General features: G+C 37.0%; 2 protein-coding genes across 4 annotated transcripts in view; one reads left to right on the top strand and one right to left on the bottom strand.

The window, feature by feature from the left end:
• LOC106138873 (cytokine-like nuclear factor N-PAC) overlaps positions 1-20437 on the top strand; it is a 48234-nt gene that overhangs the window by 5642 nt on the left and 22155 nt on the right. For 2 of the 3 annotated variants that reach the window (XM_060950453.1, XM_060950454.1), the window contains exons 6-7: positions 1054-1245; positions 1578-1751. In XM_060950453.1, the coding sequence (XP_060806436.1) occupies positions 1054-1245; positions 1578-1751 (366 nt within the window). The remainder of the gene's footprint in view (positions 1-1053; positions 1246-1577; positions 1752-20437) is intronic. The other variant, XM_060950455.1, reaches the window with a different exon arrangement.
• LOC106138872 (leucine-rich repeat and immunoglobulin-like domain-containing nogo receptor-interacting protein 3) lies at positions 6379-11241 on the bottom strand. The gene is made up of 5 exons (XM_013340160.2): positions 10815-11241; positions 8721-10415; positions 8493-8640; positions 8269-8409; positions 6379-7974 (listed from the first exon to the last, which is right to left on the bottom strand). The coding sequence occupies exons 2-5, from the start codon at positions 10385-10387 to the stop codon at positions 7153-7155; spliced, it is 2778 nt and encodes a 925-aa protein (XP_013195614.2). The 5' UTR covers positions 10388-10415; positions 10815-11241; the 3' UTR covers positions 6379-7152.

Genomic DNA, 20437 nt, shown 5'->3' with positions numbered 1-20437 from the left:
GAGTAGGATTCAAAAGAAAGAAAATACTACCATCACATTTGTTCATTCGCCTCAGCAATAATCGACGGCGCAGAATAGCGCAACCCACGGTCGAATCAAACTGCATGAAACCTCAATACAATGACGACCTTATTGCATGTACACTAAACTTAAAATCCGAGAGAAATATATCGTGCTATCTCGCTTTTAAAAGCGGATAGTTCAGTTCGCGGGTTCAAAGTAAAAGGCGACTAAGGGACAGGCTTATATACTTGGCATTCTACTTTTAGGCGATGGGCTAGCTAACTGTCACTATTTGAATCTCAATTGTATTATTAAGCCTAACAGCTGTACATGGCCTATCAGTCTTTTGAAGCCTGTTATTGTTCTGTTTACCCGGCAAGGTGTATAGACGTGATTATATGTATACTAGCGACCCGCCCCGACTTCGCACGGGTGCAATGCTGATACTAAATAAACTACAGAAGTCGGCCAGTGCCGCCGCAAGCGCTACTTCCCGAAGTTTTAAATCTGTAATATCTTTGAAAATATTCATTTAATATTTAAAACTATTTAATTGGATAATGATTTATGCTGTGTTAGTTAAAATCGCTTCAAAATTTGCCATTATTTGTCGTAAAAAGTAAATGACAAAAGAATTTTATTACGGGATATCCATGAGAGATAGACATATACCATTGCGGAGTTTTCAGACCTTTTCAATGTGAACAAATAAATAAGTACATTATTTTGATAAATCTCGTAGAGCTGAGCCTGCGTTTGCAATGTTAGCGGAAAAAAATGTGATAATTAACGACATCACATTATAAACCTCAAAAATAACAGTATTTCTCCACTATTTAATGGATGTTATTATACATATAAACCTTCCCCTTGAATCACTCTATCTATTGAAAAAAACCGCATCAAAATCCGGTGCGTAGTTTTAAAGATTTAAGCATACAAAGGGACAGAGAAAGCGACTTTGTTTTATACTATGTAGTGATATGTATGTTGAATTTTATGTGCATGCTTCCCATAACAGCGTGCACTGATAAATATTAACATTTATAGATACGTTTGGGCATTTCAAAGGTGAAGCCTATAAAACGGGCGTCGTCGGGCGGGCACAAGACTCCGAAGAAGAAGGTGAAGTCTCTGTCACGCTCGTTCACCGACAGCGACGTGGAGAAACCGTCGATGTTGAATCATTCGTTCTCGAAAAAATCCAGCTTGTTGCATCGTCCGTCCAATATATTGAGACCTGTAAGTAATTATGATATTATTTGTTCTTAAGTGCCGTGTGGTTCCCCGCAAATTTATAATACGACTACTCCATATCTTTCCCATAGATGTCGTAAAAGGCCACTAAGAGATAGCTTATAAACTTAGGATTCCTCTTGAAGGCGATTGGCTGGCAACCTGTCACTATTTGAATCTCAAGTCCATCATAAAACAATACAACTGAACATAGCCTCTAAGTCTTATTAAGATTGTCGCCCCTGTTTACACCGCAATTAATATAGACGTGACTATATGTATGTACACATGTTCTTGATATTAGAACGATAGATGATAAACAAATGTCAAATTTCCAGGACACCCCACCACTGGACCTGGAGAATGTCTCCGAGACCCTGCTGGAGAAGAACATCAAGGCCAGCCAGATGAAGTTCGGTTTCCTCGGCCTCGGCATCATGGGCAGTGGGATCGTGAAGAATCTACTCAATTCCGGTCATAAAGTTCTCGTGTGGAATCGTACCGCTGCTAAGGTAAGTGGATATTTATATCTTTGGAATACCATTACAGCTAAAAACATAAGAAGCTTAACGTTAAAAAGAAATTAAGTCAATTATAAGGTGATACACTGATAGAAAAATTTCAATAGCAATTCAATTTAACGTTACATGAATTAATAAAATGAAGGAGAGTGTGACTGGTGTATAATAGAATAAAGATGATGGAGTAGTAAAAATTAAGCTTAGCAGAATTATTGTCAATATTGGGGCATTACTTCTGTATGTGTTTCATGTAGACAACATTAAATAGGTAAATACGAGGTCATTGACAGAAGTGCACTGTTTTTAGACATCCTACTTATTTTAAAAGATGGATCATTCTGGTCAACTTTAGTGTTTTTTTTTTTGTCAATTTGCCTGATGGGATATCTTAGCGACGCAAGCTCAAATCTAAGAAAATATGATAATGCATATTAATCCTTGAATTACATTTTCTCAAACTCGAAAGATGACAGTACAGTATGCAAAATCAATAAGAAATATATTTATTTTCAAATAGAATACAAGCTATCATTTAAAGACGCCAAACGACTTTTTAAAGTTACTACCGCTTCCAAAGCGCAAGTGTAGAAGAAGCGGCGGATTAAACTACATTACAGCATTTTTAGTTTGTTACATTTGTCAAGAGAATGAAACAGAATATAGTTTGGATTTAAGGCGAAAATATGAACGACATGAGAATCATTATATTAAGGTGTATTTACATATACTAAGACTAATTACTTTTGACACATAAGCCCCAACAATAAAATTAAACTAGTCTTAAGATAATTAAATAAACCCGTAGTCTTCTAGAAGAAGAATTAAGAATATGGAAGTTCCTTTATATCCCACGTTGAGTTCTTTTATATGTCTTTCAGAAATTTTGTTGTTACACAGGGACCCAAATTGAGGATTATTAAAAAAGTCCTCCTAAAACGAATAATCTCTTAGCACCGTTAGACTATAGCTAAAGCCATGCCGAATTTCAAGCATTTAGATCCGATTAGGGTTGCTAGGTCGCCAAATCTAATTGTCGGACAGACCAGCCCGTTTGGTCGGACATTTGGGTAGAAAGGTCGGACACCCTACCCTATTGAGGATTTTGTCTTAGTATAATAGGTACGACAAAAATGTATGTAAAATCAACCTTATTTTTAAAATCTCGTCTCCTGCCCTCGGTCACGTTCAGAAAAAGCTCGTTTAGAAAATGTAGAAAGGCTAACCAAAGCGTCCGGCTTTTGTTAGCCGGACACAGGTTTAATGGCCGGACACTCAATCAGTAAGTCTACCTATTTCCGGCTTTATTCTGATACCTGGCAACGCTAGGCCCAATGGTTTGAGCTATCCTTTGATGTGTATGTTCATAAGTGTCCGCTTTTATTATATTTTATACTTAAAATTTCTTTAAGTGATAAAAGCATATCTGTCCCAGTCAACAGAGTCTGAATGCGGCCTTTTAGATTTTGCGAGACTGTCGGCACTGTTCACCTCGAATGTGATAAAGACGTGATTTGATAGATTTTCATCCTACTAATATTATAAATGCGGTTTAGTTGACAGCTCGTCACTTTACGTATTTCGGCATTTTCTTAATACGTCGCATTATTATCCCGTCTCTTGGCTTAACTCGACAACATCTCCTACTTGTCTCATGCTGTATTTCGTCACTTTCGCAATTCGTCCGACATTGTACAAGAAGGCATAAAAGTGAAATCCAGATTATTCTAATATTTTATTATGAACAAAAATAGAAAATCTATACATATAATAAAACAGTAAAAATATTTTGTCTGTATCATTCATTCATTTAGTATTTTTGACTGAAATGGATAGAGGGACACTTAAAATGAATAATAGAAAGCAAAAATATTTTTTTGAATTTCTTGTCTGTATGTATGTTATATGTGATATGTTTGTGATTCATAAAATATCCTCACAGAAGCATAAAATAGATTAATAGGAAAAAATGGTTAACAATTATAAACTTGATTGTACACGCTCGTCGGACGAATTGCGAAAGTGACGAAATACAGCATAAGACAAGTAGGAGATGTTGTCGAGTTAAGCCAAGAGACGGGATAATAATGCGACGTATTAAGAAAATGCCGAAATACGTAAAGTGACGAGCTGTCAACTAAACCATAAATGCGAAAGTTTGTGAGTATGTCAGTATGGATGTTTGTTCCTCTTTCATGCAAAAACTACTGAACCGATTACGATGAAATTGTAAATTGTTGTATCTGGGTAGCTGAAGACCCAGAATAACACATAGGCTACTTTTTATCCCAGAGTTCCCGCGGGATTGATAGGGTTTCAATGCGGACGAAGTCGCGGGCGGCCTCTAGTACATACATATAATCACGTCTTTATCCTATGCGAGGCAGACATAGCCAACTGTCTAGAAAAGACTGATAGGCTTCGTTCAGCTGTTTGGCTTAATGATAGAGTTGAGAATAGTGACAGTAGGTATGTATTTTCATTATCAACAATTTAGGTAGGATATAAACTTTTTAGTCAAATTATCATTTTTTTATAATAAGCATATATGTTAGTGTTATTAATTATTTGAAGGCGCTTATTGTGTGTCGAATTGGACCAATGCCAAGGTAAGTGCTATATTTAAGAGTAAGTTACTTAAAAAAACCAGAAAGCATAATTATTTATAGAGATAAAATTAGTTTTTATTCGTTTGTTAAAAATATTGTGTTCAACTTCCATACTATATAATCACGCCGCATTCCCGGAGGTGTAGACAGAGACTGAATCTATCCACTTGCCACTATCCCTGCATATTTCTTTCGTTTCATTCATATTCATCTTTCTCTTCATTCAAACTCAACGGTTTAAGGTACTTTTTACATTGCTTTCTTTAGAGACAATTGTTGGTCAGTTTATCTGTGGCCAATTTTATATCTGAGAAGGCTATATGATAAGAACTTAAAGCTGCCATTAGATAGGTTTCTTAAGGTGTTGTTGATTTCATCGTCATTGATTTACCGATTCCCTGTTTATATAAAACTAGAGGCCGCCCGCGACTTCGTCCGCATGGAAACCCTATCAATCCCGCGGGACCTCTGGGATAAAAAGTAGCCTATGTGTTATTCTGGGTCTTCAGCTACCTACATACCAAATTTCATGGAAATCGGTTCAGTAGTTTTTGCGTGAAAGAGTAACAAACATCCATACATCCATACAAACTTTCGCCTTTATAATAGTAGTAGGATGGTTTTAACAATCGATTTGTTTCTAAGTGATTCGATCGGTCAGGGAACCTATATTTTTTTTGATAATAACACGTTTAACGTGAGCTAAGTTGCGGGCAATAGTAATAAGAAATAATAGCTTTTAAAAATAGGCACCGTCCATACCTTCTCCATTGAAATATTTTACTCTATAATAGATATTATACGAATTAAGTGTACGTAACCCTGTATGTTGACTCTGTCTACCCCGCAAGGGAAATAGACGTGATCATATATCTCAGGCAACTGTCTCAAGCATGAAGTTTTCGTTGCCCAGGTTAAGCCTTTCCCTTAATTGACTTTTGCAAGATGCGTGGAGAGTTGCTGGCAAAACAGTGTGTGCCATCTGATACAAATATGCTATTCGCTGAACAGACTCAGGCGCATGCAAGCCTCTTTCGGAGGATGAGGGAAAGACCAGACTAAACTATTTAACCATTCCGTTTTCTATTCCTTTCACTTATTCTCTTTTCCATTACGTTAGCTTAATCGCGGTATTTCTTATCTTCTCACTCGATTTCACACCGATCATAGTTGTTCCCAACACTAATGTATGAGGGAGAAAGTAGACGTGGCACAAGTTGCAATTGCATAAAAATAGAGAAATGTAACGTTGCTGGTAAAAAAGTGATCATAATTTTTTATATTTTTTTAAAGGTTTAATCTTTTCGTAGATACATATAACAAAAGCCACTGGCAGATGTGTACCTACTTGAAAGATATTTCCAAAAAATCTATATGTGGCATATATTTTAGCACAACAGAACTAAAAATTTTTTTTTAAATATCTATTTGTGTATCTGTATGTTCTTACTAGCTTCACGCGGAAACAATTGACACTGATTTTAATGCGGTTTTTTTGGATGTATTAGTCTTAGGCCAACTTGAAAACTGTTACACATTTTTGTCCCCACACTCCTGTAAGTAGGCAACACTGTGGGTCAGCTTTTATGTATAGAGATTGTAAGTGAATTTTTACGGCGAACGAAGTCGCGGGCAATTGCTAGTCCCTAAATAAGCAAGCCCGATAAAACATTCTATGTTTCATACATTGTGAATGTAACATGCCGTTTACTTACATGCCAATAAACTGATGATAAAATATTAGTGTTTCATTTTGAAATTTATGGTTTATTAGTTATCCTTTTTAACACCTTTACACAAGTTATAAAGTTCAATTTACAATGACTGATGTGAGGGTTATATCTGATTTTAAGTTTTTGAATATTAGAGTTTTGACTAAGTTGAGTTATTAAACATACTTATTAGGTTGATACACTACTTTCAAAAGATAATTTCTCAAATTTACGCCTAAAGACATATGTTGTGAAGAAGTAATATACTTTGCAAGTTATGAGAGTAAATGATACCAAATATTACATTGAAAAATAATTTATTCTTCATAGTTAGCCGCTTACTCTTGCTATATATTTAGAAAATCTTCAACAATATTTGTATATTTTTATATTAAGAAACGTTATACAATATATAATCATTGCTGGATTGTATTATTTGGCATATCACTGCAAGACTCATTTCATGCGAACTGTACGACAATTTCACAAAATATATATTAAATATACGTAAATATTCTATCAGATTATGTTATTATTAGATGCAAGTACTAAATGTTGAATGAGTTTAATTTTACCTTAATGTTTGTATTTTTCGTTCAGCTAGCGAGATCTGGGCATGTCTGAATTGCCCCTGGCCTGGTCAGATACACCATTACAAAACCTCGCAACAATTACAACAAGAGTGTAAAAACTTTCTTATAACCTCACTTTAGTCTACTGATTTAAGTTAAACAAATATAAAAATGCTCTAAGAGTTTACCCTAAAAATACATCAAAATGGAAAATGATTGAAACAAACAGACGTATTTACAAGACCTAAACCACAGAACGCTTAACCACGATACACTACTGATCCGACGCGGTACACCTTACAACCTATCACTAGACGGTACGAAATAAGTCACTAACGTACGTAAATTCAAATCTAGTCTATCACAGCTCACTTAGAAGTACGAACGGTCGGTCAAGGACACATCACACAAACGAGGGTCCGTAGTCTTGTAGCGGGAGTTGCCTGGAGAGCTTCTCTCCGGAGACCGCGTAGATCTTAAACACGCGAGTCAGGAGCCTGTACTACAAAGGTGAACGCGCACACAGCGCCGCGCACTCCCCGCAGACCAACTGTCCGGCCGCGTGCCGCACCTGGCACTCGGGCTTCGTGAACTCCACCGCGAGCAAAACCCTCGCCTGCTCGTGCAACTTCTGCTTCTCTTCTTCGGACTCCTCGCATCTCAGTTCTGGCGAGCTCACACTCGCGGGCAGATTACATCTCCTCCGCCTCTCGTCCCGCTCTCTCCCAAGCAAAGGCTCGCTCGCGGGCTTCTCATTGGGCTCTCTGTACTTGCTGGTGCTCGGTCTCACTGGAGCGCCACAAGGAACTATATCTACAGGTGCGAAGAGCCCGGGCGAGTCCTCGACGGTCGGAGGCGGGTCCACTTGTAAAGGCTTGATCATAGCTAGCAAGCGGGGCGGACCTTTTTCTATCATGTTGATATGGATGCCCTCAGGTAGAGGCACGGGGGAGTTTCGTCTGGAGTTGACGGAGCGTTCTGTGGGGGTGTAGTAGACCGATATCTTGCTTTCGTCGTCAGCTATGGGGTTTGGTAGTTTCGCCAGCTTCTCTATCTTCGTCTTGAGATACATGTCGATGACTTCTACGTCGGGATCGAAGGCCATGCTGTCGCTGCGTCCGCACGAGCCGCTTCGACAGTTCTCAAAGTACAGACTAGGAAGGTTCTCTAGGACTTTGTTGAGGGTCTGCTGTTGGTACTTGTAGGATTCTCTGAGTCTCAGGATCTGGTGAGCGGAGAACTTGCGGATCTTGTTCCTTTGGAACACGTAGTTCTCTCGCACCCAGTTCAGCTGACATGTGGAATAGTCTCTTACTCGTTTCACCTGAATCAGTAAACATTACAAGTTATTTTTTGCACGGATAAGGAACTGCTACTTGTACACATTCATTCTTCTTATTTGGCTACTTATCTTACGTTTATTTTTTTTATCTGTATTTGTACTATAGAATTATTTATAGATTTAATCTACTTTGTAATGTAACATAAATATTTTCGTACAATTGCATTAATTAAGAGGCATATTACGCAATTACAATTGACAAACAGACCACTGACACAGACCACATAACAATTAGACTGTACACGAACGAGACGTTATGAATATTTATGTACATACCTGATCATAATAATTATCTTTCATTGACGACAAGTGGTTACTCCCGATGTCCCTTATGTTCCGGAGATGCGTTGCTTGGGTCGAATAGCTGTTCTGAATCCAGTCCATTTGCTGAGTACAGTTCTCTTTTATTCTGTGCACCTATGAATAAAAATAGTCATTCAATAAGTAATATCAGGAATATAGCTACGTCTAACTACATCATTACAACAACAACTACATACTTGTATAGCATAATTCTCACGTAATTTCTCCAACTGTTGCCTTTTATACTGTTCTATATTGTCCAGCATACTGTAGATTTGGCGAGATCGTGGCGCGTCCCGGCTGACGCAAGTGCAACAGCTACAACACGTCTCCATGAGACGGAACCTGAAAGAACAAAATCAAAACGTTATAAAAATGTTATCGAGGTTAAGAATACAGAATACAGCCAAATGCGGAATACTGACCTGTGAAATATATAACGTAGCGCCTGCACTAACAGCGTGAGAGCTAAAAACGCCGCCGCGCATATACCGCCGCAAAGTAAACTGTACATTTTTATTTCGTACATCGTCATAGGGTCTATGTTTAGGATGACCTCAGTGGAAACATTGCCTGAAGGGTTCGTTGCAAAGCATAAGTAAGTTCCGCTGTCTTCTCTGTGGATATCTTGGATAAATAATGAGCCGTCGTCGCGGATCCTCAGTCTAGATCTAGTGTTGTCTATGGTGTTGTAGTGTTGGTCGTGTGCGACTCCGTGCTTGTGGTAAATGTCCGGTATCAGCGGGTCAGGGTTCCAATGATAGACGTCCCGTGTCGGCGTGATCCAAGTGATTGACGGCGCCGGGTTGCCATTGAACCTACATATCAACAACGCATCTGTTTTTAGCCGATTCAGCGTCAAAGGACTGCTTTCAACCAACACGGGCGGCTCACAGTGCATATGGTTCAATATAGTCAACATGTCATTGGGATATCCTAATCTACAACTCAGATCATTCTTTGTTATATTATTTTTACTCTTCTCCTCGCCCCAAACGGCGAACCAAGCCATTCTGCAGTCACAAGCCCATGGATTCCCATTTATCTTTAGCTCTTCTAGTTTGCACAGATCTCTCAGAGACATAGGCAGATTGGTCAGAGCATTAAAACTTATATCCAAATGGGTAATTGAAGGTGTATCTTGGAAAACAAATTGTTCTATCTCGCGTAAATATAAATTATTCCTTAGGTAAAGTCGCTGTAGATTAATTAAGCCTTCAAAATTAGTGTTCTCTATGACTGTTATTTCAGTGTGTTCGAGGTAGAGAGTTTCTATATATTTGTTGTGTTGGAAGAGCATCGCAGGCAACATTCTCATCCTGTTCCCGCCCATGTTTAACCACCTAAGATTTACTAGATTTTTAAAAGCATCTTGTGATATGTTTTGGAACTGATTGTAGCTTAAATTGAGCTCCCTCAGCTGTTGGAAAGTATCAAACATATATTTTGGTATATAGTCTAATTTGTTACTAGATAAATCCAATATCTCCAATTCCATCAAGTTGACTAGAGCATTAGAAGTAATTTTGACTAGGCTATTATTGTTTAGGAACAGTGATTTCAGTTTGCGGTTAGGATTAAAATAGAAATCTTGGAAAGTAGCAATTTTGTTATGTGATATATCCAAATATTGCAGTCCAGTCATTGGCCAGAAGACTTGGAATGGTATGGCATGGAGCTGGTTGTGGGAAACATCTAGGACTTCCAGATTGTCTAGGTCGCTGAAGGTGAATCTGGGTATGTCATCAAGATGGTTCCTCGATATGTTGAGATGCTTTAAGTGCCTAAGCCTAGCAAACAGTCCATGTTCAGTCCTTTTGATTTCGTTTCTACTCAAGTCGATGTACTCTAAATTGTTAAGCCCATCAAATAAAGGTGGCTCCAGCGTTGTTACTTTTGAATTGGTCCATGTTATTTCTATGAGATCTGTTCCGAATGGCTCCAATAGTTTCCTAGTTAGTCGGTTCTCTGGGACATTGTAACCGGAGCAAGAGAGGCGTGTCTTGGTGCATTTGCAAGTGGAGGGACACCCTGCGGCCTCCACTGCTGCGCAAACTATTGCCAGCGACAATATTTTGTGCAACCACTGCATTATATTGTAACCCACATAGTCTAATTTACTGTAACAATAGAAAATAAACAATTTATTGTACTAACAATGCAATTTTACTAATATTGTTGGTTACAAGTTTGATTATCCACAAGTATTTGTAAATGACTAAACTCAAAAATGACATCTTTTTCTATACTTACAAACATTACATAGATATACTTGAATTACAAGACTACTAAGGACCGTGACACTTTGAACAATCTCTTCTTGTTCAAAGTGTCACGGTCCTCACCTCAGCTTTTGCCTAGCATAAGAGGTCATAAAATTTCAGATTATCTTTGTAAGGAGCTACATAGAAGAGACAAGATTTTATAGTATTTTGTACAAAGAGCCAACTCAGTAACAATTAGGCAACAATGCACAGTTAATTGTACAAATGTTGCGGCCGTTTGCAACGTCAACTTACCTTCTGTATACTCGCTGCTACCTCCAGAGCATTCCCACTGTAAAATTCCCTGAACACAACACTTTAAATGACACGAACACGAAAACATTGACTGCGATACGTATACTTCGGTTTTAACATTCACATTTTTACTTCAGGCTTGCATAATCCACGTTATTGTGTTGACAACAGATGCAAGATCCAACTGCACATTCCGTTCATGCAACGATTTTCATTCACGAATAAAACACCTTTGTTAACATTGCACACTTTTACAAAACGACAGCGCAACAGTTTTATAACTTTTGCGTAAAATTTAATATATTAAATTCACAAGTAAAACGAATAAGCTCTTCGCTATTGATATAATGAAATACGCTGTCACTACACGACCGAAGCGAACACTGGAAAGAAATAAAGGGCGACTGACGGAGTTGCGCGGAGCGTGGTCTTTGTCTGTCGCGTTGGCGCGGGGTAGCGTTGTCCCGCTCGCTCTTTGGCCCAGTCAGCTGTGGGGAGCGAACATGGCCGACAGCGGCCGAATGGAGGCGAAAGTACTTTCGGTACGAGAGCCGCGGCGGCCGCGTCGTGTGTCCAACTCGCTCGCATTCTTGCAAGATTTTCTTAGGAGCGTTGTAGGAAATAAGTGTGCTTGTATTGTACACATTTTTATGGGGGGTTCCGTTCATAAATATCAAATTAAATTGGAATCGGATGACCTGAGTTGGATTTTTTATCACACAATTTGTGTAACCTTGAATAATGTGTGTATTTCGTTGTTGTAAAGAATAATCAGTCACAGATATGAATAAAAAATAGAATAGATATACTTAGGTTAGAATATATATTATTTTTAATGTCTACTCGATTGTAATTCATTTAGAATGCAGATTGCAGAATAATGAGTTGCATAAGTTTTTTTATACGGATTTAGAGGAAATATAAATTAAAACATCAACTCGCTAGGTAGGTATTTCATTTCAGTTATACTTATTGAGTGAGTATGTAAGTGATTAAAATATTATTTGCTGTAAAAAGATATTCCAATTTTCTTTTTGGTCGGTAGCCTACACGACATAATCCGCCTTGTGCTATTGAAAGCATATAGCCTTGTAAGTAACCTTGCTAGACAATCCCTCTTTCTATTGTTGAAAAGTATGCTAATATGTATAGATGTGTTTAGATTACATCGAAACGAAAGAATGCAATTGTGTGGTATACTCATGAAATGTATTGCTAGGTCAGGTCAAAAGTACTTTAAAACTGACAAGCTTGCGTGAAGAGAGTAATGAAAGTGGATGAAGCGAAAGTGTGCAGTGATCGTGGCAAGTGGAAAGATGGAGGTCTCTGCCTACCTTACCGGTGAAAAGGGCGTTGTTTTTTGTATATAGGTAGGTATGTTATTGCTTTTCCGAAGTGGAATGTAGGCCATACATATGTGTTAGCATCACATGTATCTAAATAATATCGTAGCTTTGTTGACCTTTAGATATTATGTTCGACGTCCATATTGGCGGAGGTTGATATCTGCAAATAAAACAGGCAATCACACGAGCATTCAAGTTACCAAAAGTTAATATTTAGCTGCTTTTATCACGCGTTTGAGGTCAATGTCCTGTCTCGATAGAGAGAAGATTGGAAATGGACGCTTTAAAGGAATAAAAGAATGAAAAGTTTTAGTCCTGTTTCTTAAAAAGTGGATATATCTTATAATACACGGAACAACTGCTTTCTTTGATATTTTTATGGTATCATACATACGTATAATCACGTCTTTATCCCTTGCGGGGTAGATAGAGCTCAACTGTCTTGAGAAGACTTAGCTGTTTGGCTTAATGATTACATTGAGATCAAAACTGTGACAGGTTGCTAGCCCATAGCCTATGAATTCTTTTATATATAATTATATATATTGTAGAATTAAGATAAAAATGAAATAAATTAAAATATTATTTCCGTTTCTAGAAATGACCTAGATTAATGAACTTGCCACGTAAACAGGTCATGACCCTCCCAAAGATCCGTAGGGAGAAGACGTGAGTGCAAACAGAATACAGAGCACTCTTTAATCCCTTTGGGAACTATGCCTTATGCTAAAGCTGTCGACCTACGTATTTGAAGTACATAATACGTCTCTATCCTCGTATAGGATAGACAGACTAGTTGTAATATAGAGTGTGGCTACATCACTAACGTCACACGCCATCTGTTAATCATAGCGAAGAAAGTGACGCGCTCAGCCAATAGCAGCGAAAAGTCTAAATCGCGCAAGCAATGATTTCACTTATTGGAGCATAAGTACAACCTCTGACACAACATCGTCAGAGCCGCGGTTCCCAAGGCATAACACATGATACTAACTAACTTGTGAAAAATCGGGTATCGTTAAAATTAAAACCCTATATTAATACGATGAACACTTGGACGTACTTATTTCATATATTTCCAAAAATAAATGATAAAATATTGGCAAATCGATCATTGTAATCAGCTAACGACGCTGATAAGTAAGGTTTAGCTAATCAGTAATTTCATTTCACTGATTGTAACACGTGAGGCATTTTTTTTATAAAACTGATTCTATATACAGACGCACGGTTCTTATCTTTTACGGGGTAGACAACGACAATAGTTATATACATTTTTATAATGCTATTACCTTTAACATGGTTATCGATAAACAGTATAAGAAACTGATTACAATTTTATACCTAACGGTAACACTATATAGTAAATGCTTTATTGTTTACTAAAGGAGTAAGTACTTACATTACAAATATCAAACAGTAGTGCAGTACAAAGGCGGGCTTATCCCTAAGTGGTGTCCCTTCCAGCCAACCTGACAATAAGAGGATCGCATACAAAATTGAGGCAAGGGTGAACAACAGTTCATTTACAAAGTATGAATGCTTACCTACTATAAATTTCTACAAGACTAAATCTCTGTCACCGCGTTGTTGTCATACTTATTAAATGAAATCCGTTCTCAGTGACACTGTCTCACATTCTATTTTATTACAGACCTACATGAGCTCCCTTTGGCGTGATAGATTTTTAACATTCGGACATTGTACAAATTTTTAATATCATATGGTTTTTTTATAGTTACTTCGGCTCAGCTCAATTTTATTTCACTTAACCTAGTATTCTGAGTTTTAAATCCATTGATGACGGATTACCCTGGCTTCCTCGAACCAACTGTATTTTTTTTCCTCTGCTCTTTCTACCTGGGCTCGACGGGCAGACGTTTTCACTACCATTTATTGTATTTGTATTGAAAGGTTAGGTAAAATCGGGCGAGGGCAAGCTGTGTCCTTTTTTTTTCAATTTTTAACGATGTTGATAGTTCCAGAGAGAAATTCAATGTGCCGTGTGGTTCCTTGCACTTGTAGGGTAATGTTATAGATGGACCCTTTTCTCGTGCATTTCGTAAAAAGTGACAGATGTCCTCGACAAATGTACGCATTTATTTAATGCAGCTCGTACCGGTCCAATATGGTAGCTTGATTCAATATAGATTAGGTTTCATATTGCAGAGGTCAGATAATTGTCGCTTTGTGTAAAATCTTAACTGACCCAATCCAAGATCATAGTTAACTATGTGTTTAAAAAGTGTACCCTGGGCTTTTCTCCGGAGAGGTTATGTAACCGTGTTTAACGCATGCAGGAAGAAAACTTTTAGACGATGGGCTAGAAACCTGTCATTATTTTAATCTCAATTCCATAATTTGTGCCGGGAAAAAGAATAGGACCACTCCATCTCATTCCCATGGATATCGAAAAAGGCGACTAAGGGATTGGCTTACAAACTTGGGATTCTTTTTTAGGCGATGGGCTAGCAACCTGTCACTATTTTAATCTCAATTATATCATTAAGCCAAATAGCTGAACGCTATTCAGTCTTTTCAAGACTGTTGGCTCTGTCTTCCCTGCAAGGGATATAGACGTGACCATATGTATGTATGTATTCTATAATTTAGCCATATGGCTGAATATGGCCTTTGCAAGACTGCTGGCTCTGTGTACCCCGTCAGGAATAAGGACGATGATTACATATTATGTATATAAGGAAGGTGACTTTTCAAATAGACAAAATGACAATTTCGCGTAAAGGTCAACGTTTTACGCGCGCATGTCAATCTGACACGTTTCACGATAAACTCCATTTGAGGACGGCTCGCGTGATTAAGTGTTTTTGTACTCTAGTTTTACACATTTTATCTGCTAATAATAATAAATATTTAAATTGACAAGATTAAAGTGATCAATGCGGCCTGCACATTTTGCACAAAAAAATTAATAATAACAAAAACGTATTTAGTATGTAGTATGTCCAAGTGATTTTTTTTCGCGGACATCACGGATTTTAGGGGCCAGTTTGTCGTTTTTATTTATTCTTGTTTGTTGAATGTTCGAATCTGATAATTTCCCAAAGGAGAAAAAGGTCAGAACATCTAAGAACCGGTATTATGAAAAAATAAATGTGGGAAAGCAAATTCAAAGGGAGTTTGAATGGGAATACTGGAGTAGAAAGACCAGGTCGAATGTACCTTGATCAAAAAGCAGGAGGCAGAAGGTCAGGTCAAGACGAGATTGTATGAAGAGAATTATGAATGTGCATGAAACGAAAGAAGTATGCAGGGATCGTGGCAAGTGAATAGTAGTCTCTACCTGCCCCTCTAGGAAGGACGCGTGATTTTATGTATGTGGGAAAGTGAAACAAGGGTCTTCGTAGTTTAGCGGAAGTAGAAGCAAGAAGAAGTTCTCACACCAAGCTGTGGGAGTTGATTGTTCATATAACTTTTTAGTATACTTGTACATATTATAATAATCACGCACGCCTCTTGTCTTATCTTTCCATATACCACGATCCCTACATATCCTTTTCGTTGCTTGTACCTAGACTGGCGATTGCATGAAGTTTGGTGAATGTGAATAAATTTTGTACTTAGTAGCCGTTAGTGCCGTGTTGTTCCCGGCACCAATACAAAAAAGAATAGGACCATTCCATCTCTTTCCCATGGATGTCGTAAAAGGCGACTAAGGGGTAGGCTTACAAACTTGGGATTCTTTTTTAGGTGATGGGTTAGCAACCTGACACTATTTGAATCTCAATTCTATCATTAAGTCAAATAGGTGAACGTGGCCATTCAGTCTTTTCAAGACTGTTGGCTTTGTCTACCCTGCAACGGATATAGACGTGACTATGTATGTATGTATGTATGTACTTAGTAGCATTGACGTAGAAAAAAGGCAGACGTAGTGGCTTGAAGAAAAAGTGAAGCATCGTAATATGGCAGCATTGTATGTACGCATGTGTGAGTGACAGAAAATGAGGTAATCTACGTCGCATCTATGACGTAATGGCGGGCGACTGTCACACACTTGGTAAGAGTTTGTGCGTGAGTAGTACACAGCGACCCGGAATAGTAGTAGAGAGAGGAGTTTATATTACTGTCGCTTCATTTTGCCGCATGTTAAAACTCTGTCCGCCTTTTTTTTCTATGTCTATGCTTAGTAGGTATTTATTTTTAAACAAAGTTAGGCTTACATATATGTTTGTTTACTTGATTCAATACAACGAAAAAGCAAGTCGTAAGAGATTCAGACGTCATTGCATTTTATTCTAAAAATAAAGTATTTAAAAAACTACTCGTTTTCCATTATAAGCCTATTCATTCGAATCGGATTGTTTTCAAAGGACAAGGCTGTAGATTCAAAACATATTTGAATGTGAATCATTATGTGTCTTATCATTTTGTATTATAACTGTGTTACGTCATGTCGTACCTACTTAGTATTTTAATTTATTTTCATTTTTAAGTTCTTATTTGGTGCATTTAACTTTTATACATGTTTGCTGATTAAACATTCTACATACATATATAAAGTCACGTCTATATCCCTTGCAGAGTAGGCAGAGCCAACAGTCTTGAAAAGACTGAAGGGCCATGTTCAGCTATACGGCTTAATGATGGAATTATTCAAATAATGACAGTTTGCTAGTCCATCTCCCACAAGAAGAATCCAAAGTTCATTAACCTTTCCTTAGTCACCTTTAACGACATCCATGGGAAGATATAGCACATTAAAACAGAACCACTGTTCTGTTTTAAAGTGCTGGCAACCACACGGCACATTCTATTTGATTTAAATGGTCTCCAACTTGCTTTAAGTACTAACTTATCTGGGAATGTTATATAACTAGGTTATTTTATGTCGACGATATTATTCTCGTTTCCTATGACCTCAAAATTAATATAATATCACCTTAAGAGTAATAAATAGTGGATTGTAATTCTTATCGATTTGTTGTTTGGTCTAAATTACTTTGTGTGTTTAAATGTATTTCCGCTACAATCTGTTATCTAATGCAAACTGTTGTACGCAGCCACTAAGTATACATACATACGGACGGACGGACAAGTTAGTCCCGGAGTAAGTTTGAGGCTGGTACAAGAAAAAAACATGAATAAATTTTTTTATAATGAGTAGTGTGATAAACATTAAGACCTAATCCTTACATCTTTAAAGCTATTTGTTTAAAGAGTCCCTTACTAATATTGTTGTACAGTTTTGTTATACATACATAAAATCACGTCTTAAGGAATAAACAGCATGCTGCTGAGTGTGGCTTTCAGTTTTATTATAGTTTTCGTGATTTATAAGATTGCACCTTTTTTTTCCACCTAGCGTAAATACTGGTTACATTCTCATCTTTTTGTTCATGATTCTGGATTGAATAAGTCAGATTTTACACGAAGCGACTCCAGTCTTAGTTCTGCAGATTGCAGGCGAACTTAACCCATATTAAATGGAAAGAACTTCACTTAATGGATAAGCTTTCTCTTAGTCGCCTTTTGCGATGTTCATAGAAAAGAGATGATGTGTTCCTATTCTTGTGTCGGGAACCGCATGCCTCTAACAGTTGGTTGCACCTTCCTCCATTAACTGCGCTTAGTTTAGTGTAGTTTAGTTAATTGACGTACAGAAAGCGCCATTCAAGGATGTCATTAGAATTTCTTAGGAAATGTCCCAATGATTCTTCATTACATGCAATTAAAGCCACGCAACTTTTCAGTGTAATGAGACAGGTTTGTGCACACAAGACAACCGGTTTGCACCGTCACCTTCAGCGTCTAATATTAGCTTGCTTTGATGTCAAAGGTCGTTCATTACAGTTTAATACCGACTGGTAGGTAAGCGATTTCTTTTTGTAGAGCCGGATGTTACCGTATATATATACTGTATCATACATTTGGGGTCCATCTTCGGAGATACTTTAATATTTAATCTTTTTGCCCTTCTTCAAGCATCAGTGTTTCCGAAAAGAAACTGCGTAACCTCTGGAATACGACTTGGTTTGAATTTTTGTCCTCCTAAAAAAACTAATTGCTTTTTATCTGTCGAGTCACAGCTACTTATGAATTGCACAGACTTTTGTAGCCTGCCACCTACCCTACCCAAAGGTTTTCACCAAGTCTCAATTTCAGATCATTGCGTTTACCGACGCGATTGGTGTTTAGAATAATTTAGTTTCTTGTCTTATCTTGCAGTATATCTAATAGAATCTCTCTTCTCTCTGGAACGTCGTCGTAAATTTGTCATGTTGATCGTAACCCGCCAAATACGTTCTCAAACAATGAAGTGTCATCTGCTGACAAATGGGTTAGTTGAAAACTGATTAGAATGGAACTATGTATTTTGGACGAATACATGAAAAATCTCAACTCGGATGTTTGTTTTATTAAGACCGTAGCCATATTATTAAAAATTTAAGCTTTGCCCTTTCATTTATTGAATTTTGTTTATTGGTTTCAGAAAAAAAAACCCAAAAGAAGATAAAATTTAAATGGAACAAACACGATAAGCCTGATAGTGAATAACTTATTTGTTTAAAACTGACTCATTAGACTGAAGACTACAGTGATTGCCTGCCTTTTTCTTTTTATCAAATCTCAGATGTACAATTTCACCTAGATGATCAAGGTAGCATTTCTTGTGCCAATATTTTCACAATACCTTTATCGTTCAGCGTACATTATACTTGATACTGAAATGACGTAACCTTGCTGTGATTAGTAATCAGATTTTTTGAAAAATGGGGCGTATGATTTGGGCCTGAAATTTTGGCGATATCATTTATCACTGCCATAATAATCCCAATGTGTGCCAAATGAAAATAACGGGTAAGATATCAGGCAGAGTGTACGTGATTGATAATGCCTAACGACACAATCAATCCGCTTCGGAACAATCTGTTATTTGGTGCAATAAAGAGTTAGTTATTATAACATTGGCCCAGTAATGCTATCGACGATGAATTCCCAATCGATTTTTGTAGTGAGTGTTTAAAATTGAAAGTTTAAAGCATTCGCTTACGACATGTTTCAATCAAATACTGCATTTTTAGTGTGCAGTATTTTTGAGGAATGGATCCACTTATTGAACGCAAGTTTTTTTAACTAAAAAAATATTATGTTGAGGCAAAAAGTTTAAGACTGATATGGCCCTATAATTAATGTCCGATTCGTACTTTGCTAATTGATTTGCTACTATTGATTTTTTGTTAGAATAGCATTTAAGTTAACAAATTAGTTGGAGAGGAAAAAAACATAAGAGACGAAGAGAATGTGCCAGAGCCTAATGTTGATAAAAACAAACCTACACAGCATATATTTTTGTCGACAGAATTCAGACATTTCGATGAGTTTGTGTACTGAATTCATATGATTGTAACTGTCAGGCCTTGCACGACTAGCGTAGCATTTCATTGCGGTTTTCGAATTTGTGGTTATCATCATCAAAAGCCAGTTACTTATTGTACCCTCATAAATTAAGTTTTAAGCTACCCTCGTTACATTTTATTATAACCATAGATATTTTTTTTAAAAGCATGATAAAATAATATAAAAAAATGTAAAATGAGTATGTAAAAAACTGAGTGTTAATTTGCTTATATGCTTGCTCATACCCAGTTGCCCAAAAAATTATTATGATTAATAAAAATTTGATTTCAATTTACTACATATTTCAGTTTTTTATAAAAAAAAATATATATGCAAGTAATTTTATATAAATATTTGATATTCTTTTTGTATTTTTGCAGCAAATGTTCATTATTCTTAATCATAATTCAATTTTGCTCATTTCTGCTTATAAAGACGTTATTGTTTCAAGGTATGGCAACACCAAAATTGTCTATATAATTTTGAAAACGAAATAATACGCCATCCGCGTCTAGCGAAAGAAATTACAGAACGCAATAATACGCCTTCCGTACAGTAGAACCAGTTTTGTTATGACGTAATATCTCGCCCATCGTTTTATAGAAGGGCCTTAATACAAAACCGCCCGTACAGAGACGGCGAAATTGAAATAATGCTTCCGCATGGAAAGGGTTAAATGCTTTAGTAGCTGTATTTTCATGGAAATCTGGTTTACTTGGCAGTGCTGTTAGCGTGTGACGCCTATTTCAAAAAAGAAAGCCCCAAAATACACCATATTAAAACTATGATTCTAACGTTAATTACGATATTATATCAAAATTACTTGGGAAAAGCTACTTGATAAAGATCTTAGACAAATTTACACATTGCAATACTTTTCAAATTAAACCAAATTTGTCGAGACTTAAAACTCGT

This window comes from Amyelois transitella, chromosome 21 (assembly GCF_032362555.1).
Source record: "Amyelois transitella isolate CPQ chromosome 21, ilAmyTran1.1, whole genome shotgun sequence".
Lineage (NCBI taxonomy): Eukaryota > Metazoa > Arthropoda > Insecta > Lepidoptera > Pyralidae > Amyelois > Amyelois transitella.
Note: the sequence above shows the minus strand (reverse complement) of the source record. Positions and strands in the feature narration are given on the sequence as shown.